Raw genomic sequence first — 25,069 nt, 5'->3', positions numbered from 1 at the left:
TCAGACTTGCATAAACCTGTATAATTCAGGATCTGCAGAAAAGGTAATGAAACAGCATCATGTTTATTTTGTGTTGCTGCCTTCAGTACTATCACATGGAGATATAAATATCCAGGCAAACAGCAGGGCAGAATGCTATAAAAAGGCTGGGATTCATTTGAAAACCTTTAATAGAAAGCTGAGCAACTTCTCAGGTTGCTTCTCTGGGCCCGTGTCCCTGGTAATGCTTTTATGTAACAGCAAAATGATAACAAAAAGGCAGTGTGCTCACTCCAGTGGATGGAGATGTTTCATTTAGGCAGACACTGATAGCCAGAGGCTTCCTCTGCCTGGCTTTGAAAGCCTGGAAGTGCAGAGCAGGAGGAGCTGCAGCTCCAGGGACGTTACCAAGCAACTCCTGGAGATGGACACCAACATTGGTAATCCATCCTAAAGTAATTACACTTTATAATTAAAGATTACAGTAAATCCAATAGATCCCAATAGGAACTCCAGCAATTTGAAGGCAGGCTGGCTAACCTGCCTGTTTTCCAGCAGCCATCTTCTCTCCTGCCTGCAATGAAACTCTCAGGGAACTGCAGAGATTTCCATTTAATCGGCCTTCAAACGCCACCTCACCCTGGGATGTGTTAATCCAACATCCCCTCTCTTCTCCCACTTTAAATCAAGCTCATCCTTTTAACTGATGGCAGAGGGGCAAAACCTGAGCCTGTCACTCCCAAAGGAAAGCCAGGAGAGCACAATCCCAGCTCCAACTCCAGCTATTTCCTCTCTGCTCGCCACTGATGACTCTGACACATCCTCTGGGCAACTTCCACTGCTCTGGGCTGATACTGAAATATCCAGGGTGCAATGGACACTGAAATATCCAGAGTGCAGTGGACACTGAAATATCCAGGGTGCTCTGGACACTGAAATATCCAGAGTGCTCTGGACACTGAAACACCCAGGGTGTACTGAATATTGAAATATCCAGGGTGTGCTGGACACTGAAATATCCAGGGTGTATTGGACACTGAAATATCCAGGGTGCACTGGACACTGAAATATCCAGGGTGCTCTGGACACTGAAATATCCAGGGTGCACTGGACACTGAAATATCCAGAATGCATGGACACTGAAATATCCAGGGTGTATTGGACACTGAAATATCCAGAGTGTGCTGGACACTGAAATATCCAGAGTGCTCTGGACACTGAAATATCCAGGGTGTACTGAATATTGAAATATCCAGGGTGCAATGGACACTGAAACACCCAGGGTGCTCTGGACACTGAAACACCCAGGGTGTACTGAATATTGAAATATCCAGAGTGCTCTGGACACTGTGAGCCTGAGCTCACCTGGTCCATCAGGTGCCCAGAGAACCTGTGGCTGTCCCTGGATCCCTGGAAGTGCCCAAGGCCAGGCTTGGAGCAGCCTGGGATGGGGGAAGGTGTCCCTGGAGCACTGGGATTTCACCTTTCCCAGGCTGATTGGTCTCGCAGAGAGCACAGGGCTGGCTCCTGTCACCAGCCAACCCCCCCAAAAGCAGATTTCTCCAAACACACCCTTTGGAATGACCCCCAAAGCTCAGGAAAGCTTCACCCTTTTAACACTTGCTGCTGTTCTGCTCAGGTTCTCCTTAAACACAAGATAAAGGCTCGTTTTCCACACCTAAAGCAGCAGCCTGGGTACAGAACTCCTTCCTGGGGCTCTTCCTGGAGGATTCTCACCCAAAATTTCCATCCCTGCCTGCAAACACATCAGCTGAGAGTTCAGTGGGAGATGGCAGATACAGGAATTGCTTGCCACAGGCAGCTTTATCTGGGAGTAAATATAACAGAGCAATTCCAGCAACAGGTGAGTGGGGCTTTGCTTCAATTCCTTTCTGCAGACTCCTGGCAGCTCCTTCTCAAAGCTGCATGGGTGGATTTTTTTCTGCTATCACAGCTCACCCTCTCTTGCACAACAGCCGAAGACATTGCTCAGAAAACTGATCTCCATCACTGGAACAATGGGGGAATTCTTTAGGAAGTCAGGAGAAATCACCTTCCAGCAAGTTACAATAGAAAAAAAGGAACTTTTAAGCCGTCCTTGCTGCTCCCAGCTGGCCAGGTCATGGTGAGTTTTCCACAGATCTGCAGAGCCAAGCACCCCCTGCCCACCACAGCCAGGGGAAAAGCAGGACTGGGAACCTGATTTGCACTGGGAGGACAGAAAAAAGCCCAGCACAGAACAGTCCAAGGTTGTCAGTGTCTGTGGCAAGGACAGAAATAGAACTCAAGAGTCTCCCTGACTCAGTCCCTGCTAGGAAAGCTGAATGGGAGAAAAGAGCTCAAACCACAATTAAACTAACACCTAATTAAATTCCTAATGCAACTAGATTTAACTGTGTCAAGAGGGGAAAAAAAAATAAAACCCTTCTAGGGCTATCTGAGGCACTAAAGCCCAGCTGGATCCAGCTGCATCTAAATCAGGAAACATGTCAGCAAGAGCAGTTGATTTTGCAGTTAGCTCTGTAATGAGATGCTGGCCTGGAAGAGGCTGACAATGGTTTGGAGAACAAATTTGCAAGTCTAGACTGAAGCACGAGGTGATTTAGTGGAGAGATGAGGGAAACTGCAGCCTCCTCTTCCTTTGCTTCCCAGAATCAAAGCTTGAGGGGAAATTCTGATAGGAATAAAAGGAGTTTGTGTTCTTGGCCACCCTGACACCTCAGCCCCTAGAGCTGATCAGACTCAGGATATTCCAGAGCAATAAACACAATAATTATTCCTTCTGTCCCAGTCCTGTCACCTTCAGTGGCCACACAGGTGCTGCTGTCACTGGGTTTAGGGAGCTGGCAGCAAAAGGCAATTCCTGAGATCTGCTCTGCACCTGGCAAAGGGGAGCTGGGAAATCTGAGTTCTTCCCTGGATGGAAACTCCAGGGATCATCTGGAACTCTGCAGAAAGGATTGGGGTCAGTGTGGAAGGGCAGGGGTGACTGGGGCTCGTGTGAGGGACACCAGGGTGGAGATGGTGGCAGCAATCTCAGAGAAAATGAATAGCAGGGGACAGGAAGGATTGAAAATTGAAGTGGTGACACTTAAGAAAGGCGAGCTTAAAACCAAAGGAAGAGTTCTGATCTCCCTTGCTGTCAGCTCAGGGGGCAGAGCAGCTCTTTGAGCAGCATCTGTAAGCAGGAGGAAACCAGGGAAGAAATTTAAGGTCTGTATAAAAGGGATTTTGGGGTTTTTAGACCCCAATGACTTCCCAAGCTGACTCTTGTTGTGTGTTAGGAGATGACTGTCAAACACAACACACCCTGAGCTGCAGGCACACAGGACAGCAGGAGCACCACAAAGCCACCAGCACCCATTGTGTGACGCTGCAATTTGCATTTTTTCAAGTCCTTTCCACTCCAGGCTGGCTTTTCTTAGCAATCACTATTGCATTCCAGCACACTTTAAGGAAGAAAAGTGGGGAAAAAATTGCTTCCCTAGTAATGATGCTCCTTGAAATGTCACCAGAGTCCCCTCCTGGGTTTTGTGCCTGCAGCACAAACCACAAAGGAAATTCCCTGAGCTCTTAAGATTTTGGGCACTGTCTCATTCCCCTAGGCTGCCTTGAGGGCTCTTCCATTTCAGCTACTTCCCTTGGAGCATGTACAGCACACTGTAAATCCCTAATTACACACACTACAAATTCTCCTTGAAAGTGCCCAGCATTCCAGGTGAACGATGGGCAACAGCTGAGCCAGGATCCATCAGCTCCTCCCCAAAATCCCCCCACGCTGAGTGGGAAGGATGGAAACACAAACCCGACGCAGGATTGTTCTTACAGACCTGCATTATGACAAGGGAAGGTTTTTTTTTTTTCCTTTCCCCTACAGATATCATCTGCACAGGATTCTCATTTCTCCAGAGCCACAGCCCAGGGGGATGCTCAAAAGGAGCTGTAGCCATAAGTAACCCAAAATGCTGCAAGGAGAAGGAAGAAAAGGAAAAGGTGTGGAAACATTTTGCTTTTCTTTTTCAAGGAAAATAAAAACAAAATAGAAACAAAGTCTCTGGAATGTGTTGGGCCTGTGTGTTTGAGAGCCTGTAGGACAAATGTCAAACAGATCAATAATGAAAAGTAACAAAACAGAGAGGAGAGGAGGCTTTGTACTCCCTGAGCCTTGGATGTGGGAGCATGGCAGGAATCCTCAGTGGGCTTGGAGGAGAAAGAGCAAACTCCAGAGTATCTGTGTGCAAACCTGCCCAACAAAACCTTCCCTGCCCAGAGCACCCTGCCAGGCAGATCAGGACCCAGCAGAGCTGGGCTTCTCTGGGGGGCTGCAATTCCAGCAGTGAAAAGCTCCTGTCCAGCCAAGGGAACGCTTCCAGAGCATTCTCAGAGACAAAAAGTGATGATCAGCCTCACAAGCATCACATCTGTCAGAGACAAAAGGAATAACCCCCTGTGCCAGGTTCCCTCAGCTCACTTCACTCTCCTCTCCCACTCCAGGCCCAGCAGCTGAGCTGCCTCTCCCCCCAGCACCCACAAGGTGTGAACTGCTTCTGACACATGGATGGCTCAGGGGCCCAAAACACAGCAGAAACAGATGGGAGAACTGAAGGAAAGGAAGAAGGGAAGAAAAAAAATGTAAATACAGGCCAAGAGTCATCCTGCATCACTCCTGTTCTGCACTGTGAAAATGGATTTAGGGAGCAGGAGGAACATCTGTTTGGAAACTGGCTTTGTCTCAGTCCAAATGCTGGAACAGGAGAAGGAGGGAGGCTGAGGACTGCCAGCACACCTCGTGCTTCATCTCACACTTGGATGGCTTAGCAGGAGAGATCTGGGAGGATGAGTTTAGTTTAATGATTTCTTGCTGGTTCACCTGCTCCCCATCTGTCTTTGTAGTCCTTGCTCAAAGGGACAGATTGGAGCACTGCTGTCCTCTCCCTTTTCCAGAGTTCCTCGTGATTGGAACTTCTGAAGAGAGGAACAGAGCAACTCTCAAGTATTAAGTAGTCAGCTGAGATTAGTCCGATAATTTATCACAGGTAATAGCTAATAACAGACACAAGAAACTCACTCACAGCCTTCCTAGAGCCACGTGTCAGAGCTGTCACCTTACAAAAGTGGTACAAGAAATCCTTGGACCACAGTAGCAAATTTATTAGCCAGAGGCTGATAAACCCTTCCAAGAGTCCCAGAGCCCACAATAAATCATACAAACCAGGTTGAAAACACCGGATCTCTGATGAAAATGAGGTTGGTGGGGTGGATGTGAGAACAATGTCAGGATTCAGCTGGCAGGATGGAGGGGCCTGGCTCTCCCTGGGCTTGGCCTCCCATCCTCAGAGGGATCAAGGCTCGCTCCTGGCACTGCTCCAGCACAGCCATCACATGGCAGTGACTAATGGACTGCTGACAGAATAAAGCAAGGAATGGCAGCTTTGAGGATCTGGGTAATAAACTCCAGGAAAGAGCCATAAAGGTTCATCAGAGTCAGAGGCAGGAGGCAGCTCCTGGCTCACAGACTCCACGTCAGTGCAGAAGTGGCACCCACAGAACTGCTCAGGCCTGAGGAACGAGCCTCCACTTACCAAACCCCACCCTAACACTCAACTCTAAATTTTATTTGAGCCTTTGAAAGCCAGAAGTGAAAGAACCAAGAGAAGAGAGCTGTCTATGGCCTTGTCCTACACCAGCCAGAGCTGAAATCGACCTTTTGAATTATTTTGTTGTGCAGCCACCGATGAGAGCGGGCAGAGCCACAGCCAGCAGTGATCTTCTGATTGTTTGGGCTCAGCAGCACCCAGCACAAACCTCTGAGAGATAAGATAATCAAACACAGCCACGGTGGTTCAGCAATCCTGACGTGGTCTTGGTGCTGGAGAAAGGCCTTCAGGAAAGTCAAAACAGCACCAGAAATCAGCCAAGGGTTTGTTTGGGTTCATCAGCGCTGAATTCCAGCATAAATACGTGTCCTTCCTAGATAACTCCAGAGAAAAATGAGGCTCAGATGGAAAGAGAGCCAGAAACATCCCGTTTCCACTGGAAGCATTTTATTTGTATTTTATTCTGCTGGCTAACCCAGGCAGCAGGAGGGTTTCAGGACGGATGAAACACGATTACTTTATAATTATCCTTTGTTACTTCTCAAAGTACACGGTTCTGCACTTCCCTCCCTGCCCAGGGAAATCATGTTAACACAATTAGAGCAAGAGCCCTGCTTCAATCGCGGCTGCTCGGACGTTGCTAACACGGCTCCAATTCTCAGCACAGACAGTCTGCAGAGCCATCCCGCTCCACAAATCAGCAGGAGTTCTGTCACCGAGTCCCTCTGAAGGGAAGGGACACTCTCGAGGAGGAACATTCACTGTAAATCATCATCCTCTGCTAGTGCTGCAGGATTTCTGCATCTCTTTGCATTTCATGTACTTTGCTGCCTTATTCTTGCAATATCTAAGAGAGGAAATCTCAGAACAGCTCTAGGGCCACGCAAGGCAAGTGTTGGAGGTCAGATTAGAACTAATGAGCTCCTGGCTGCCACTCAATGCCAGCCTTGAGAACAATTAGCTCAAATAAACCCAGGAACCGTTTTCTGCTCCGCTCTCGTCTGCCCGTCCTCCTTGAAAACTTCAATTGGGTTTGACAGAGGGGAGAGGTCACAGAGAAACCAAAGTTCAGTGCAGCACTGACCCCCAGAGTGCCCCAGGGAGATGGGGCAGTGCAAGGCTCCTGCACAGGACCAGGATGGTGCGGCAGGGGACACGGGGCAGGGCTGGGTGACACAGAGGGACACACGGGGCTGCCTGGTGGCCCTAAGGACGCAGGAGGGTTTCAGCAGGCAGGGCTCCCGTTCCTAGAAAGCTGCACTGTGTTACCTCTGAGCTCAGGGAAGGAGGCTCAGGAGCACAACTGGCCTTTCCAAAGCCGCCAGAGATCTCTCCTTTGGTTGTGGCGTGCAGCAGACACTCGCTCACCCAGGGGACTCTGCAGCTCGGCTGTCAGCAGGAGGAGATGCAGAAGGGAAGCACGGGAGTCACTTCAGTTTAGTGCAGCCTCTTGCTGCTCCTCACGCTCCAGTGTCCTCCCAGGGAGTGCTGGAGTGCCCAGGAGGAAACACTCCTGCTGCACATTTCCCTGCTGGATGAGGGATGAAGCAGCGTGTGCCCGTTTCACAGAGGTGCCAGGATGGATCTGCCCTCAGGAGCAGAACACAAAGTGTCCTGCTTTAATTAGCAGAGGGTGCTGTGCCCTGTTAGCCAGGGTACAAATGAGTGCCATCCTGGCCCATAAACAGGGGATGTTTATTATCCAGTCCTCCCTCTGTGCTCTGGGTCCATGGTGCACAAAACCCTCGCATTATGTGCGGCTCACAGCCACCGCTGCCCACCACAGCTCCTCTGGAGCCCTTCCAAAATGTGGTGTCAGATGATGAGCTCAAGTGCCAGGGGACCCAGGGTAAAGACAGCAATCATGGCAGTGTGTGCTCCTCATGCCAAATCCACTGAAAAGTATTTTTCTGGGGAATGTAAATGTAGGTTCTTCCTTAAGTTTAAAAATCAGAATGCTCCCAGCACCAAGATTTCCTCTCGCCACCACCGGAGTGATAATTCCTTCCTGTCTTCTCCTTCTGACAGCTCCATGTCAGTTTTATATTCAGGTCAGTCTCTCATTTAGTACTAAGGTACATTTCCCTTCCTCCCTCTCAGCCAGCCCATCTAAAATCTGAATTGTTTTCAATACTGGAGAACATATTCAAAAACATCAAAATGATCAACAATCTGTGCAATAACAGAATCACAGAGTAAACCAAACATGATGGATTAACCTCATCTGGCAGAGCCTTGCATACAGAACCAAAGGAAAGAACGCTTAGCACGAAAATCTTTCTTCCATTAAGGGGCAGATTTAATTATTGATTAAAAGTTAATCATGAGTCCATAAAAATTTTGGCTGGAAAGATGGAATCTTAATGCAGGTGACAGCTTTTCAGTAAATATTTGAAGACCTGGATGTGCACAGGCCCCAGACTGATGGAAGAGCAGGGGGATGTTACTGACAGCTCCCTGCCAGGCTCCATCCCCCTGCCCTAAACCCATCTTCCCATCCAAAGAATTTCAAGGAGCTGATGTGTATTTCCTGAGGTGATTCAGGAAAGTGCAGCTCCTTCAGCACAGCCATCCCTGGCCATCCTAGAAAGTCATTTCCCCACGCCCAGCACTCGCAGTCACTCCTCACTCCACACTGCTGGAGCCGTGTGCTGGCTCTAAGTGGCAGTTCAGAAACCAGCCTAGCATCAAATTTAGTTGTTGTGGTACAAATGTTTTCACTGCTAGATTTGGGGAGAGAAGAGCAAATGATTGCAAATTGCAGAGCACTCCCAAATTCCAGAGTGCCCTCAGCTCTCGGGAGAGCTGGGTCAGAGCGAGCTCTGAGGTATCAAACAGCTCTGCAGCACTGATCACAGCACGCCAGGCATTTCCTGCACTCTACCAACACAACAAATACATTTTTAGTCAATTAACTGTATCCCCTACAGCTGAAACAGGCCCGAGGTCAGGGCTAAATTCTGTTTGCATGAATCCACCTGAGGCTACTGAAGCAAAAAAAACCCCACTGCACGCACCATTTGTGGGATTTACACTACAGTACCCCTTTCACAGGTTCAGTAAATAAATGCATGAGGAGTGTGGAGCAAAGGAAAATTCCAGCAAGGCTAGAGCCAGCCACTGCTTCAAACTGCAGAGAAATTCTCTCTTGCAGAGGTATTTCTACCCCAGAGAAAGAATTACAATCTGATCACAGCACGTCTGACTGGTTTGAGATCATAATTCCACTCCAGCATAGTAAATATTTTACTGAGAAGTGGTTTCCTTACCCCCAGCAGCCAGAGCAAGTCTGCTGGAAGTCCCTGGCTTTCCATCTGGCCAGCACAGAGGATTAGACCTTCCCCACGTGCCTCAGTGAGGAAGATGAGCACGGGAGGTGCATTTCCAGCTGGAACTGTGCGTGGTGCTCCTCACGTACCAAACCACGGATGGATTACACCACTGGCCTGGAGTGCTGCTCAGCCCCAGATTACAGCGAGAAAAGGCATTTTCTCCAAATGGAAGAACAGAAAGTTGCACAGTGCAGGCAAAGGGAGAGGTCTGACGTCTTTTTTCCCGCTGGCTGTGGAAAGGAGATGGTCAGAAATGACCAATAATGGGATTGACAGCCCAGCTCAGCCTGAGAGCTGCTCTGAGCCCTGCTTTTGGCAAACTGGTGATCACAGCCCAGCCCCTGGGAGCTCCAGAACACCCAAACCCACAGAGCTGTACCAGAGACAACCAGCACCAGAGCTGAGACTTCTCCTGGCAGGGGTCAGAACTGTGGCAAAAAAATTCGGGAGAACCTGCAGCACTTCCCCAGCTCTGTCCCAAAAATGAGCAATTTTGTTATTGTGGTCACAACAGTCAAAATCACACAAAGGGAACCCATCAACCAACACCAAGCAGCTTTCAGCAGAGGCTGAGCTCCTGATAACATTCCTGTCTCTTGCTAATTATCTTCTAGTGATAAACTGTCAGGTTATTTGTGTTTGAAAGACTGATCCACCTGCTGATGTGCAGAGTGATGCTGTGTACAGTGGCTGTGGTGCCTCCTTCCCCCCAGGGGCTGATTTTTGAGAGCAAATGAATCTTTAGAGCTGTGTTAGAAGAGGACAGGGGACAGGCAGGTGGAGCTGGAGATGGCAGAAAAAGCCAGGATGATAAAACAAACAGGCTTTGGGTACCACTAATCCAGAGGAAATGAATGTGGGTGTCAAATCCAAGGGAACAATCCCTGCCTGGATTTGACACATTCCCTCATTTGAAAGGGACAAAGGACGCTGCCAGGTTCAGGCATGAGGCATTCCCACACCTCAGGCATGGAAACGTGCCTTTTGCACCCAAAAAAAAAAGAAAAGAAAAGCCAGTAAATCTCTGTTCCCATTTTTCTCACATCCCATGACTGAGCAGGAAGTATTTGATGATGAACTTGCTGCTCTGGCTGGCTCCTGTGGTTGTGTTTAAGCACTGGCTGGTATAAAAATACCTTAAAGAAATGCTCTTCCCTGGCTCCCCACTGCTCCCCCACCTATGAGATCCAGGAGTCGAAGGCAGCAGGAGTGCAGCAAGGAGCAGCCTGTTTGGCTCCATCCATCATCAGCAAAACTGTCAGCTCAGCTCCACCAGCAAAATCTTTATTACTGGTTATGATGCAGAAGGCAGGAACCACACGGTCTGATTTCCTCACATCTGAGGCTGAGTTTGCAGAGGCAGCAGTTGGAGGGGAAATAATTTTGACTTCTCCCTGAGCCAATTTGATCTGGAAATTGTTGAGAGCAAATAAATATGGAATCCCACCGTGGCATTTCTGCAGTCACTCTCCAGCTACAACCACTTCTCTTTTTTCTCCTGAGCATCAGTGATTTGTATTTGGCACATGTAAAAAATCAGCTAATCCCCAAAGCCATGCCTGACTGATCAATTACACAACTAATACCTTTTCCAGAGGTCATCTTAAGAGATGAATAATCCCTTCCAAAATTTCCCAACCTGCAGCATGGGGAGATTTGTTATTTGGCTTTCTGCAGCTTTCCTGGAAAGGTCAGAGTGCCCCAGCCCACAGGAACACACAGCAGTGGATCCCAGGCCGTTCTCCGGGTGACCAATGACCTTCAGCAGCAAAGGCTGTTGCAATACAGGTGCTCTCTTTTTTATTTCTCAAGAAAACAACTGTTAATTGACCCTGGACTTGTCTCTTTAGGTAAAGCTACCTGCACACACACATCAGCCCAGCAGATCCACCCCAGCCTGGCTCCTGCTCCTCAGCTCCAAAGGGTTTTCCCAAACAGCAACAGAGTGGGAGAGGCCACGAGGCTTCCAGCTCTAAACTCTATTTTTTTAAGCAGGGAAGGTCCAGCAGGGCTACATGAGCTGCCACTTTGCACACAGAACAGCCAGAAAAGCCATGGCACTGCCTCTTCTTCAGCTGAAGCACCAGGCAGCCCAGAGGTGGTGGGAAAGAATGGACAGCAGCTCGGATTCCTGGCTGGAATTCCTCACACCCAAGGGTCCTGTGGAAAACAGAAAGATCCAGAGTCTCTAGGCTGGGCATCACCTCTGGGCATCTTTGATCATGCACCAGTTTTTCCTCCTGGCTTTCATCTGGCAGGAAGATGGGGGGAAATATCAACAAATCCCATCCACATCCATCCTCCTCCCTGTTACAGAGGTGCTGACCTGTGAGAATGGCCTGAGGGAAGGCAAAGAAAATAACAAAACTTCCAGCACAAGGACAGCTTGGGACTCGTTTTAGCAAGCTACAGGACTGAAAGCTCTGGTGAAAGGAGGGAAAAGCCACTTGCAGCTACTGCAAACACCTCAGCACAGCCATCACCTGCCCTGCTGGCATCTCACATCATCTGAGCAACATTTGCTAATCCAAAGGCTGTATCATCACTTCTTCCTTGAAATTCTTTTTCTTTCCTCCATCTGTTTCTTTTTATGCAGCATTTGTCTTCTAACCTTCCTGGCTTGTTTTCCTCTTGTCTTTTTGATTAACAAAAAGAGACACACCTTATCTCTTCCCCAGGCTGCACCACCCTCCCTTGTTTTGCGTGTTCAGCCTCATATCTCAGCACCATATTTGTTTCTCTCTCTCTGAATAAATAGAAGTGTAGGCACTTTTAAGAAATAAGGGCTCTGTTTGAAGAGTAATTAGCTGTCAGCATAAAACTAATATTTATGGATTCTCATCCTTGAAAACTCTAACTCTGCTACCCAGCACTGATTATGGCTGTTAGAAACAGATGGGGCTGAATCCATACAGCTTGAAATAATGCTATATTTAAAAAATAATTAACTCCAAATGAAGGACTGAATGCCACTCGCTTCCCCCAAATTTGATTTTTCCATTTGATTTGTTGGCACAGAGTGGAAGCTGGGTTATTCCCGGGTGTGTCGTGCTCCCTGGCACACCTTGGAGGTGGGAATCTGCAGAGACCCAGGCACACGTGAGGGCTGGGCACTGGAATATTCCAAACACCCTGCAGCAGGGAAGGATGCCTCAATCCCTCCTGGGATCATAAAGGAACCCAGCACCCCTGGGTGTGTTGTGTCTGGTTGCCTGGCAGAGGAATTGGAATTTTACCAGCGGTGCAGCCTTTGTTTTAGTGCCTGACAAAGATACCGGGAGGGGAGCTTTAAAAACCGTTTTTCAGATGCAGTTTGGAGAGGATGAAAGCCCTCAGTGGGTTATTCCCTGACTCGATTCTCCCTTCAACCCGGGGCAGCATCATCACTGGATGCCTGCACCTCTGCGAGAGCACAGACCCAGGAAATTTACACTCTTCTTAATTAAATCTGTGCTTTTTACTTATTGGCACCTCTTCCCAGAGCAGAATTCCCTCCAAGTTGGTTATCCATCACGGCAAAGGATCCGACAGCCACAATCGAATCCCACACAAACCTGGTTAAGTGGGTCACAGCCTGCTCCGTGCTGCCTGTGAGGCTGCCAGGCTTTCCTGCACGGGCTGGGGGCACGGGGACAAACCTTCCCCTCACCCTGACACCCCTGGACCCACTCAGCAGGGCCACCCCGGCTCAGTGGAGTCACCTCCCAGCAGTGGGTGACAATTCCAGCTCCACAGGGATCTACAGGGACATCCTGTCCCTGTCTCCATCCCCGTGGACCAGCCAAGTTCTGTCATCTCCCAGTTTTTGTGCAAGTCTGACCCCCCTCCAATGATGGAGGCTCTTGCACAACCAAAGACATCTCCCACCAAGCGAGGCTTTTTTCCCCCTATAACCTTTTTTTTCCCCCTAATAACCAAGCTGAAATTTCACCGATTCCAGTCACACCCCACCGGGCAGCCCCCACATCTCTCCGGTGAGTGGAGGCGTGCGCTCAGTGAGAGGGACCCTCCCTCGGAAAGGGACACCCCAATTCCTGCCACCCTCCTTGGGAAAAGGAGGGAGCTTGTGTGAGAAATGGGGGCGAGGATGGGGAGGTGAGGGGTGGGTGATGACAGTGGGGGAAATGAGGGGGGACACGGCTGAGGGCACAGATGGGAGATTGAGGGGGGAAATGGCTGTGAGGGGCAGCAATGGCTGATTGAGGGGGGAAATGGCTGTGAGGGCAAAGATGGGAGATTGAGGGGGGACATGGCTGTGAGGGCAGTGATGGCTGAGGGGGGACATGGCTGTGAGGGCACAGATGGGAGATTGAGGGGGGAAATGGCTGTGAGGGGCAGCAATGGCTGATTGAGGGGGGACATGGCTGTGAGGGCAAAGATGGGAGATTGAGGGGGGACATGGCTGTGAGGGCAAAGATGGGAGATTGAGGGGGGAAATGGCTGTGAGGGGCAGCAATGGCTGATTGAGGGGGGGCATGGCTGTGAGGGCAAAGATGGGAGATTGAGGGGGGACATGGCTGTGAGGGCAGTGATGGCTGAGGGGGGACATGGCTGTGAGGGCACAGATGGGAGATTGAGGGGGGACATGGCTGTGAGGGCAAAGATGGGGGATTGAGGGGGGACATGGCTGTGAGGGCAGTGATGGCTGAGGGGGGACATGGCTGTGAGGGCAGTGATGGCTGAGGGGGGACATGGCTGTGAGGGGCAGCAATGGCTGACCGAGGGGGGACCCAGTGATGGCTGATTGAGAAGGGACCCAGCCATGAGGGCTGAGGTAGACATGGCCCCAAAAACTGAGGGGAGTGACGACCATGAGGGTTGACTGAGGGCTGTGAGGGGAGGCAAGGGCTGACTGAGGGGAAGATGTGGCGGGTGCCAGCAGGTGAGGACTGAGGGGACACACACCTGTGAGGGGAGGTCTGATGGCGACACGGCTGTAAGGGCCGGCTGAGGGGACACACACCTGAGGTGATGCTGTGAGGTGAAGCAAGGTGAAGGCTGCCTTTGGGGGATGTGAGCACTGAGGCGAGGGCTGCCTGAGGGGGGCCGTGGCCACGGAGGGAGGCGAGGCAGCACCGAGCGCTGCCCGCGCTCCTCACCCACCTCTTTGATCTTCATCCTGCGGCCGCGGGTCTCGGGGTCCTCTCCGGGCCGCCCGCCCCGCACCGGGTGCCGGAGGCTCCGGCGGAACCGCTCGTAGTCGAAGCGGAACGGGGCCCGCGTCTGCCGGGCCGGGGGCGGGCCGCTGGCGGGCTGGGCTCGGCTCTCGGAGCCCTGCACCTGCTGCCGGGAGCCGGGCGCGGTGCGGGCCGCCGGCCCGGCCATGCGGGCGCCCGTGCGGAGCTTCTCCCGCAGGCGGCGCGGGGCGGCGGGGCTGGCGTGGCGGGGCTCGGCGGCGGCGGGGGGGCTGCGGGGCAGGTCGGTGTCGCGGGTGGAGGAGGAGGAGGCTGAGGACGAGGAGGCGGAGGATGAAGAGGAGGCGGAGGCGGTGGCCCGGCGGGGTAGGAAGAGGCGCTTGAAACGGGAGGAATCGGGCAGGAGGAAGAGGGCCCCGAAGCAGAGCGTGAGCAGGCCCGAGAGGAAGAGCAGGAACAGGAACTTCTGCGGCAGCCGCAGCCCCAGCGCCGCCGGCCAGCCCGGCATGCCCGGCAGCTTCCGCAGCACCACCATGGGGCACCGGATCGCGGCCGCCGGGCGGGACCCGCCGCCACGCCGGGCACTGCCGCTGGCTCCTGCGGCGAAAGGCTCAGCGGGGCCCGCCCTGGGCACCACCGGCCGCCTTCACCGGGGACCGCACGTGGGAGGCTCCGGGCCGGGCGGAGCGGCGGCTCAGCGTCCCCCCTGCCGGCATGAAGGCGGCGGCGAGCGCATCCCGCCGGGGCCGGGCGGCGAGCGGCGGCGCGGGGCTGGGCTGGGCTGCTCCCGGTGCGGGCTCCCGGCCGGACGGTGCTCCGGAGCTGGCTCAGGCAGCGGCGCCGGGGCGGTGCGAGCCCGTCTGTCTAGGCGGCGGTGGGTTCATGCTGCAGCATTTCTGCGGGGCGGGGGGAGACAAGAGCGTGGTCAGTCAACACCGCCAAGGATGCGGCCGGCGAGACGAGCCTTTGTCCCCGGCCGGTCCCCCACCCTCCAGCGGCACTAGTTCGGTTCCCTCTGTCCGGACTTGGCACCAACTCTCCGGTGTGCGAGCGGCTCCCAGCTCTGCACCATCTCCCCTCCAGCGCCGGGATGCCGGGCTCTGCTGGCGGGGGACAAGAGGGAGAACCCCGGCAGGGACGAGGTGCTCTGGGACACCCCAGGAGGGGCAGGGTGCCCTGGGACAGCGCAGACAGGGACGAGGCTGCTCCGCTCCTCTGCGGGGAGCTGCCTTCGCCCGCGCCGGGCTGGGGACGATGGGGCTGCAACCCAGCCATGCGGAAAGCTCGGCTCGGGCTGAGCTTCTCGAGGCACAAAAATAGTCATTAAAAAAAAAAAAAAAAAAAAAAAAAAAAAAAAAGATAAATCAACGGGTTTTGGTTTTGCCTAATAGATCCCGGCAAATTTCTCCCAAATCTCTGCCTGCTGGAGTTATCCGTACCCCCACACAAATCCTCTCCTTGCGGAAGAGACAGAGCTCAACTTTCAGAGCCCGCAAGGCAGCAGGGCACGGCTCAAACCCCGAGCCCCAAATCTCCCCTTCTCCTGCGGGCAGGGGCAGCGCTGCCCCCGAGCGCCCTCACACCCGCTGGGCCGGACGCTCTCCTACCCCCAGCGCTGTTTACTCACCCCTCTGACAAATCCAAGCCTCTCTGGCTCCTACAGCGAGCAAAATCTTCTCAGTGCTGCCCGCTCATCCCAAAAGCGACAGCCCCTCGCTGCCGCCAGCGCTCACGGGTGCCCGCTCAATTAGGAGAGGGAAGATGCTGCGCTCCCCAGGGGACAGCTCCGCTCCCGGCCCATCCGAGCGTGCAGGAGGGAAGCGCCTGACTGCCCCGAGCTCCTTGCAAGGCTGCGGTTTTGCCCTCCCCCGTGCCGGGCGCGGGGAGCGGCGGGGCAGCGCTGCCCGGTGCCCTCACGGAGCCCCGCCCGCGCCGCCGCTCACTGCGACAGCGCCCGGCCCCGCCCCCGCCGCGCCCCCGCCGCGCCCCCTCCCGCCAACGGTCACTCCGCCGCCGCGCCAGCCAATCAGCGCGCACGGCTCTGCCCGCCCTCGCTCGCTATTGGCTGCTTGTCCCCGCCTGGGATCGCCCATTGGCTGCTGCCCGCGCCAGGGAAGCCGCGGGCCCCGCCCCCTTGTTTACCACAGTTGCCCGGCTCGAGCTCGAGGAGGGATGGCCCCGCCCCTTTTCTCCAGTCATCGCCTCCCATTGGCTGCGAGGGACGCCCCGTCTGCGCTGTGATTGGCGGAGGGGGGGCGCCGCTACTTTAAAAAGGGGCTGCGGGCACGCGGCGGCTGCAGAGGCTGTGAGGGCTCGGCGGGTGAGGGGGGAGCTACCGGCGCCGTTTCCGAGCTTCACGCACCGTGAGGGCTCTGAGGGAGCGATTTACCCGCACATCCCCCACGAGGAGCTCGGTACCCTGCGGGTGCCACGACCCTGAGGCACCGCCTCGCTGCCTGGCACGAGGAGAGGGGCTGTGGAGGTGCCTTGGGAACCCCTTTTCAGGTTTATATGAGCCCACGTTCAAGTGCCGTGAAACACTTCCTAATCCCAAATCGTTAAATCCACACCTTAACCTTCAATGTATCACCCGGTAAATTTGAGTGACCCTGTAAGTTAATACTGTACCATAGGGGAAGGTGATGAATTAGAGTTTCTGCTCATTAATGTTACAAAAAACACCCTCAAGCCTGCAGAATTAGCAGTGAAAAGGAGGAAAGGGCATCCCCCACACCCGGAGGCATCTGAAACCCCTCAGGAATATCTGGATGGGTGGAAGGGGCAGGATGAGGCTCTCAGGAAAGGATAAACGCAGCCACCAGAGAACGGCTGTGACTAAACTTGGAAGAGCTAAAAGGGAACATTTTGTAGGCTGGAAAGGAGCCGGAGCTGAGAGGAAAGAAATCATCTGTGGTTTGTGTCTGCCTGCGCTCAGTGTGTGCCTGCTGCACAATAACGAGAACTGCAGGGGACAAATACCTGAGCTGATTGCTGGGGCCCACGCTCCCCCCTGAGAACCAGAGACACAAATAATATTGTCATTTTCCCCTGAAAACCGCTTTAAAGGCTAGAAGGGATCGTGGAGCTGCCTTTGACCCCAGGCCGCCCATTGTCCTACTTCACCTTCCCCACAGCTCCACAACTGCAGGTTTAGTCCAAATAAACCCAAAAAATCCCCCAAATTTTCACCTCCAGTGGCTGCCCGGTGGACCTTGAAGGCGGCCGCCCTCAGGGGAGGATTTGCATCTCGATGATTTGGGTTTGCCATGGTTCTTTCTGCCGTGGTTGAAGGCAGGGCCTGCCGAGCGTGAGGGAGCTGTGGGCACCACGGCCTGGGCCGCGCTCCGTGAGGAAGAGGAGGGAGGGATGGGGCTGCTCCTCCTCGGCAGCTTCCTCACTGTTTGTTTTTTGTTGTGCTCAGGATGAGGGCAGAGCCCTGCCAGCCCCGGTACTTTGAGCACAGATGGATTTTGGCAGCGTTTTTACCTCAGGCAGCCCTCAGGGACCGGCACCGGCCAGAGACCATCGCTCCCTGAGCTCAGACTGAACAGAAATAATCCTTCACCTTCCTCAAATCTCCTCTCCCCTCTGGGGAAACCTCACGCAGCAGGTAAGGCTGAATTTTGTCTCATTGTTAAAAAAAAACAACCCAACAAACCCAAACCAACCAAACAAAGCCCCATCGAACCAAATCTCTCTGCTCTTCCAGTGCTGCTCCCTTGATCTTCTTAGGGAAGGGCCCAGGATGGGGAAGGTTGGACTAAGAGGATTTGGGGGCATCAAGGAGGATAATAAATAAAAATTGACAGCAGAGAGCAAACCAGAGGGATGATAAAATAGACAATTCTGAGCCAACCAAAGGGCTACGCCTCGCTCCTCATTCCAGGCAGCTCTGGTGGAAAAGTTGGAGGCTTATCTTTTAATTAAGTTAAATTAGGAAATCTTTTTTGTTTTGCTTTGTGTTTTAGCATAGCATTGTCTTGGAGGTAAAAGCTTGGAAATGGAAGGTTTTTCAGATTAGGTTAAATTAAGATATTATGCTTCTTAAAGAAGACAAAGCATTGTCTTCAAGGTAAATGTTTAATTGCATTTTAAAAACAATTTTGTCTGTGCAATAATAAGACAGAGCCCAGCTCTGCCTGTGACTGCAGTTCCAGATGGAAGCAAAATAAATTGAGAAATTGTTGTTGAAGGAGTTAGGAGGCAGAGTGTAATTACTGGGGAAATGGGGGTCCTGCTGCATTATGATTCTTGGTTTTTTAGCAGCTCTGGAAGAAATAATTTAGAGAAAATTACTTTTTTTTTTTTTTTTTAATGGGCATAAGAAAAATAGAATTTCATATCCACCTTTCTGTGAGGAAACAAAGCACAGAGTGAGAGATAACACTCAGGGCAAAGGAGTTTGGCCCAATTGTTGCACTGGAGTCTCCAGACTATCTTTTAAACAGCCTCGGTGTTTATTCCTCTCTCAGAGCAGAAAACTGGTTCAGTGCTGGAACAGAGCTCCAGAAAAGCCTCTCTGGCTCCCAGGATCGCTCCAGCTGGGATTTTTGGGCATCAGAGCCATGAAAGGATGGAACAGGCAGATGGGAGAGAGGCTCAGGGGCAGAGCCAACCCAGAGAGGGGAGAGGAAGGAGAGGAAGGAGAGGAAGGGGAGGAAGGAGAGGAAGGAGAGGAAGGAGAGGAAGGGGAGGAAGGAGAGGAAGGAGAGGAAGGGGAGGAAGGAGAGGAAGGAGAGGAAGGCGAGGAACGAGAGGAAGGAGAGGAAGGCGAGGAAGGCGAGGAAGGCGAGGAAGGGGAGGAAGGCGAGGAAGGGGAGGAAGGGGAGGAAGGGGAGGAAGGGGAGGAAGGGGAGGAAGGGGAGGAAGGGGAGGAAGGGGAGGAAGGGGAGGAAGGGGAGGAAGGGGAGGAAGGGGAGGAAGGGGAGGAAGGGGAGGAAGGGGAGGAAGGAGAGGAAGGGGAGGAAGGGGAGGAAGGGGAGGAAGGGGAGGAAGGGGAGGAAGGGGAGGAAGGGGAGGAAGGGGAGGAAGGGGAGGAAGGAGAGGAAGGAGAGGAAGGAGAGGAAGGAGAGGAAGGCTCCTGCAAGGCGCAGGCAGTGACAACAAACCCAGCCGTGAGAGGGAAGGGATCCTCTCTCTCTCTCCCTCCCCGGGAGCAAGCAGGCGCTGGCAGAACAGAGCTGGAACATTTCTGGCACTCCCCAGGGCCCTGGAGCCCGATTTGAGGCTGGATCCTGGCCCTTCCTCACCTTATAACACCTCCCAGGCTGCTGTTATTCACTGTATCGAGCCCACCGCAGCTGCCCCTGCTTTATCTCCTTGGGATCAGATCCCAACATTTAAACCTGGCTGGGCCATTCTGCCAACAGCAGCCCTAAACTCCGAGCGGGGACAATGAACAAAACAATCCCCGATGGGCTGTAATGACTCAGGACAGGAGAAATCTCTGTGGTATCGATTGTTTTAAGGCTGTAGAAATCCAGAGCAGAGGGCAGGAGGCTGCGGAGGAGCCGGGTAATTAAGGATGCTCGTTATCTGGACATGGATTGCAGCGCTGCTCAGGTATTTAAGGAGCAGGAATGGAGACAGGAGAGCCTGGCAGATTAAACCGAGTGCTGGGGGGATTGTTCCAGCCAAACACCCCAAAGGATGAATTGTGTAGGCTGGAAAGGAGCTGGAGCTGCGAGGAAAGAAATGATCTGTGCAGGGAGGGTGGAGAAACCAGAGGGGTTCAGCCAGCACAGCTGGGGCAGCACCAGCTGTGGGAAAACTGATGGAGAAAGAGGGAAAGGATAAAGGTGAAGAAAGGCTGCTCCAAAGAACACCTTTCTCCTCCTTCAGATGATCCCCTCAGCATCTCTTGACCATCCTGCGTTGCCAAGGAGGAATTTTGCAGGCTGGAAGTCGCAGAAATGGATAAACTGGAAGTGGGGCTTGTCCTGATTTCATTTAGAGAATTTCAATGAGCTAAACCTGCAAAAAAAGGGGTTCCTAAGCCCCCTCTGTGCCTGTCAGGAGTGAATGGACGGAGCAGAGAAAGCAGCTGCCTCACCTAAAGCTACAGAAATGCTACAGCCACATCCAGACCACAGAAAATGGGGATATTTGGTCTCCCAAAGCTCTGAATTCAGGGGCATCATCACACACTGATCTGCAGGTCTGGCTGCTTCGCTCTTAACTCCACATTCCTACATAAAAGATATTAATTATCTGAATGAGGAGTCACACTCAGGGATGCACAGAAGCCTTGCTGAGAATCCCACCAGTCCTCTGCAGGCAGGAGAGAGACACAATGGAAACCCCATCACCTCAGCCAGACTCATGTTCTGTCCCAGGAGAGGGGGAAAAAAACCCGTTCCCATCTGAGATAAAACCTGTTCTGAGCCCCTCACACCAGAATTGTGTAGGAACGAGCTCTCACAAGAGGAGGAATCTTGTTTAATTAAGGTAAATGTCTACATCTCAGCAATCTTCCCTCCTGCGTGCCAGGGAAAATATCAAAGACGCTGAAAAACGCTACAAAAGCAGAAACACAACATAAGGTGCATGGAGGAGAGAGCAGGAACATTCCTGGTTTATTACTTTCCTGTAACACCAGGTGACTAATGGAGCAGGCTGCAGCTTTTTTTGTTGTTTTTTCCTGTTTTTTCATTAAAATCAGCATCACCAGAACTCCTGTGCTCCATTTTGCCCTGCTTAAATAAGGAGAGGGCCAGAGGAACGCCGTGAATTTGCTCCTGTGAATGTGGAGCAACAGCCTATTTTAGATGGCTTCAGAAATAAGATCCCAAGTGGGAAAGGTCTAAGAATAATTTTCAGCCTGAGACTTCACCTGTCAGGCAAAGCAGACCCCAAGATGAGTCAGGGAGGAAGAAAACAAATCCAACTTTTCCTTGGGTGCCCATTTCCCCCTGTGGGGCCAAACCCCTCCAGCTGTGCTCTGAAAGCACTGAAATAAACACTGAAATAAGCACTGAAATAAGCACTGAAATAAGGAGAGGGTTCTCTACAGCCCAAAATAACTTTCCAGTCACCTTGAGGGTGAAGTTCACCTCTCCTGACCTGAGGAACGGGTCCCTCCCGACCTGGCTGGGATGAATCACTGTCTGTACTTTATTTAAGCAGAGCCTGGGGAGGTCAGCACTGAATTGTTGTCATTTTGCTGCTGGTGTCACACAGCCTCAGCCTTCAGCTTCCTCAGCCTCCTCTCACCCTGGACTTTGCTCTCCCAGCCCCACCCAGGAGCTGCTTGTGGTCCTTGAGTGGTCACACAGCCCCTGCTGCTGCTGGGAGAGGGGTTTTGATGCTCCAGCTCTGTTCAGAAATGTCCTCAGTGGCCTCTCAATTTGTCCTGGGTCAGTAGAAAATGAAATAATTTTATTCTGCTGGTGTGAACCAGGGAAATGTTTTTCCTTCCTGATGTCTCCGTGGTGCTGGCTCAGACTCATCACTCCACAAAATGACAAATCTCCTACAGGCACCCACAGATTCCATCTTCCCTTTTTCACTCCTTTAAAACTGCAGGGCAACGCTTAATCCACGGGGAAAAAACCCCAAAATTCTCTTCCTTGGACCCTCAGCCAGGAGATGTTTGTGCTGCTGGAGCTCACAGATTTTAGTGCTGTCTCCCAGGGGCTGCTCCAGCCACGCAGGCTGAATACAGATGGAAAAGGCTCTGCCCAGGTGGCCAGGCTGGAACGAAAAGAAAAACAAAAAAGAAAACGGGAGCTGGGGAAAACAACAATTATGGGATTGTAAAAATACCTGCCAGGTATCAGGAATGTGAGAGAGGGGGGGATGGAGGAGTCCTGGGGGAAGGGAATGAATGTCTCAGGGCTGTGTCCTTCAGTCCTGGCTTGGGGAAGGAGATAAAAAACCCCAAAATTTCTTGGTGAGACCTGAGGGGACACATGGTCCAGCAGTGGAGCAATACCAACCCCCCAGTGCTGATTTTCTCCCAGGTTTAGGGGCTCTTTGAAGCCCCTCAGGACAGGCTGATCTCCTGTGGGGCACAGGGAATCTGCAGGAGCAGGGGAGAGAGGCTGGAATTGCTCATTTTGAGCTGCCTGGGAGGGAGGAGCGAGGTCACCTCTGCACAGCTGAGGTTGGGGCTTTGTGTCTGTGACCACTTGACATCGATTCCACTGATCCCTCTGGGCTTTGGGGCACACAGGGGGTGGATTTGGGACTCCTCAGCTGTGGGATGGACGGAGCTGCAGCATCCAGGAGCATCCCAAAGCCTGGGAGATGCCTGCAGAGCCCAGGGAAGCACCGTGTGCGTGGCCCCAGGCAAACCCAGCTCAGCCTTTAAAGCCTCGAGGCTTCCAGAGCCTTCCCCCTAAACTTGCCCAGGGCTCTTTCCATTTCCATTTCATCCTGCAGCAGCTCAGTGCCGGCTCTGAGCTCCCAGAGATGAAACAGGAGGAACCTCAGCCTGCAAACATCCCTTGCTGAGACTCCTGGAGACAGCAGGACAAGGCAGGGCTGCTGATGGAGCTGGTGGCACTCGGGTCACACGGAGGGGACTCTCCTCCCGAGGCAGCTGCCACCTCCTCGCTCCTCAAAAAGAGTTTTGCACCTGCTGGATCAAACTTTGTGAGGATGAGAGGGAATAGAGTGCAGTGCCAGGGCTGGAGAGGCCTTTCAGAGAGAGGAAATGATCTTTTAAAAACACTTTTGAGAGCTGTGTGTGGCCTGGTGGCTCGGGTGACATCTTGGAGCCGTGTGAGGAAAGGCAGAGCAGATGCCCAGAACGTTCTCACCACAGCCAGGAGCTCCTCTCCTCTCCTCTCCAGATGTTGTGGGATGGCTCCAGCACCTCCCTGAGATGGCCCAAAGCAGATAAACCCCGGGCTCATCAGGGCAGGCACCTTGAAATGGGCATTGGAAGGAGATTTTCTCTCTCAGAGCCGCGGTGGGAGGCAGGGGATGCTCAGCCTGGACATTTCCCAGCCCCTGGCTCAGCCTGCGGCTCCTCCCGAGGCTCTGAGGGATGAAGAGGAGGATTCAGTGACATTTCACCAAGGCTGGCAGAGCTGGGGGGTGACTCCAGCTCTCCTGCCTGCCCCAGGAGCTCTCCCAGCACATTCCATGAGCCAGAGCAGCTGGAAACACCAACAGGAGCCCACAGAGCGACCCAAATTCTCACAGACCTTCCCCAATTCCATCCTGGTGTCCATCATCACCGTGTTTAACCAGCATGAAAAGACAAAGCCCAGCCTCTAAAAGCCAAGCACGGGCTCTTTTCACACACAAACACATTTTACCCCCCAAACTCTCACAGATCCACCAAAGCCTCCAACATAAATGTGAAAGGATCAAACCTGGCCCTGTCCCATAGGTGACAAATCCTCTCCAGAGCCTGTGGCCGTGGCTTTGGGATTTATTTGGTTCCTGGGAGAGGTGGGAAGGTGGATTTGGTCTCCAGCTGTGGAGGGGGAGACCTGAGCTGATGTGGAGCAGCTGGGAGGGAGCTGAGCCTGGGCAGGGAGAGCCTGTTCTGCTCTGAGTTTCGGTGTGATCCATGCCCAGGAAATATTCCTGACTCCAGCTGCACCACGGAGCTCTGCCAGAGCCACTTGGATCATCCTCTGCCTCATGCAGCAACCACGAAATGACAGGTTCCTGTTTCAGGCTCTTTATTAGAGGCTGATTTCACGGGAGCTGTGATTTTCAAGCCCGAGCAGGATCTGCAGGTCCAGCAGAATTTTTGCATCGTTCTCATCCCTCTCCAACCACCCACCTCCTGTGCTCTGTTTTTAACTCTCACCTGAAGCCAGGCTGATCTGAAAGTGGCTGACAGGAGATTCACCTGGCCCCTGGCACTGCCTCACTCCGTTCCCAAAATCTGCAGCCTCCTCCAGCCTTCCTTAAAAACCAAATCACCCCAAGAATTTCACATTTCCCCGGTTTTTAACATTTCCCTTTGGGCTGGCTGAGCCCCAGCCACTCCTCTGCACATCAGCTCTTGTTCTGGGAAGAATTCAGTGATTAGAAATATTTCATGTGTTTTCAGGCTGCCTCGTTGCCCTCTGCAGACAGATCCACGTGAAGGGTGCGGGGCAGGACCCGGGAACGTTCCACAGGAAAATTCAAATCAAAATGGGAATCAAAGGCAAATCCCTGCTGCTCCTGACCATGCCAGGATCTGCCTGGGCTCAGGATCCTGTTCCCACACACAGGACCCTGATTAAAGCTCTGCAAACACAGCTCAGTGTCATCATTTCACTGACAATAACACACGAGCTTGGAGGAAGCCTCTCAGCTGCAGCTTTTTATATCCAAACTCTTCCTGGCTGAGCAATCTCAACCTACTATTGATCCAGATGACGCATTTGATTCCTATAATTGAGATTGGAATTAAAAAAACACAAGAAAAAGAAGCTTTTCTATTTCTTGCAGCGAGTTTGTTTCTCATGTTTGACAGCTCGGAGCGTGCAGCACTCGGGCTTTGGCCGTGATTGAAGTGAAGGAATTTTTTAAAGCTGTTTCAGCCCAAAAGTCACTGAGGATGGAAGAGAAATATCTGGGTGTTCTCTCAGCCATGGGCTGTGGAAGGTCAGGCAGCTGCTGGAGTCGTTTTCTGGGGGATCATGGAATGGTTTGGGTGGGAAGGGAATTAAAAATCACCTCGTTCCCAGTCCTGGGACACCTTCCCCCATCCCAGGTGCTGCAGCCTGGCCTGGGACACTCCAGGGGCCTCCCCACCCTCCCAGGGAAGGATTTCTCCCTAATATTTCATCTGATCCCCTCGCTCTGAGCTTTAACCCATTCCCCTTGTCCTGTCAAGCAGGAATTTGGAAAGAATAAACCAGAGCTAAACCCATGGCCAGCTGGGAATCAAACAAGGATGTTCCTCAGGGGATCAGAGATCTTCCCTTGCTGCTTTCCCCTGGTCCCAGAGAATTTCCAGGAGCTGAGCTGGACACAAATCCTCCAGTTTCACATGGAATAATCACCAACTCCAAGGAGAAAGTCTGATTAGAGATCAAACCTGCAGCTCCTCCTCTCTGGGTAGCAAATTGAG

At 52.6% G+C, this 25,069-nt stretch overlaps 1 protein-coding gene across 2 annotated transcripts in view; it reads right to left on the bottom strand.

Annotated features, from left to right (window-relative positions):
- MAN1C1 (mannosidase alpha class 1C member 1) overlaps positions 1 to 14,715 on the bottom strand; it is a 57,620-nt gene extending 42,905 nt beyond the window's left edge. For both annotated transcript variants that reach the window (XM_058856344.1, XM_058856343.1), the window contains exon 1: positions 14,012 to 14,715. In XM_058856344.1, the coding sequence (XP_058712327.1) occupies positions 14,012 to 14,578 (567 nt within the window). In that variant the 5' untranslated portion in view covers positions 14,579 to 14,715. The remainder of the gene's footprint in view (positions 1 to 14,011) is intronic.
- Between the last annotated feature and the right edge of the window lie 10,354 nt (positions 14,716 to 25,069).

The sequence above is a fragment of the Poecile atricapillus genome, chromosome 24 (genome assembly GCF_030490865.1).
Source record: "Poecile atricapillus isolate bPoeAtr1 chromosome 24, bPoeAtr1.hap1, whole genome shotgun sequence".
In the NCBI taxonomy this organism is placed as follows: Eukaryota; Metazoa; Chordata; class Aves; order Passeriformes; family Paridae; genus Poecile; species Poecile atricapillus.
This window is presented reverse-complemented; position numbering and strand designations above follow the sequence as displayed.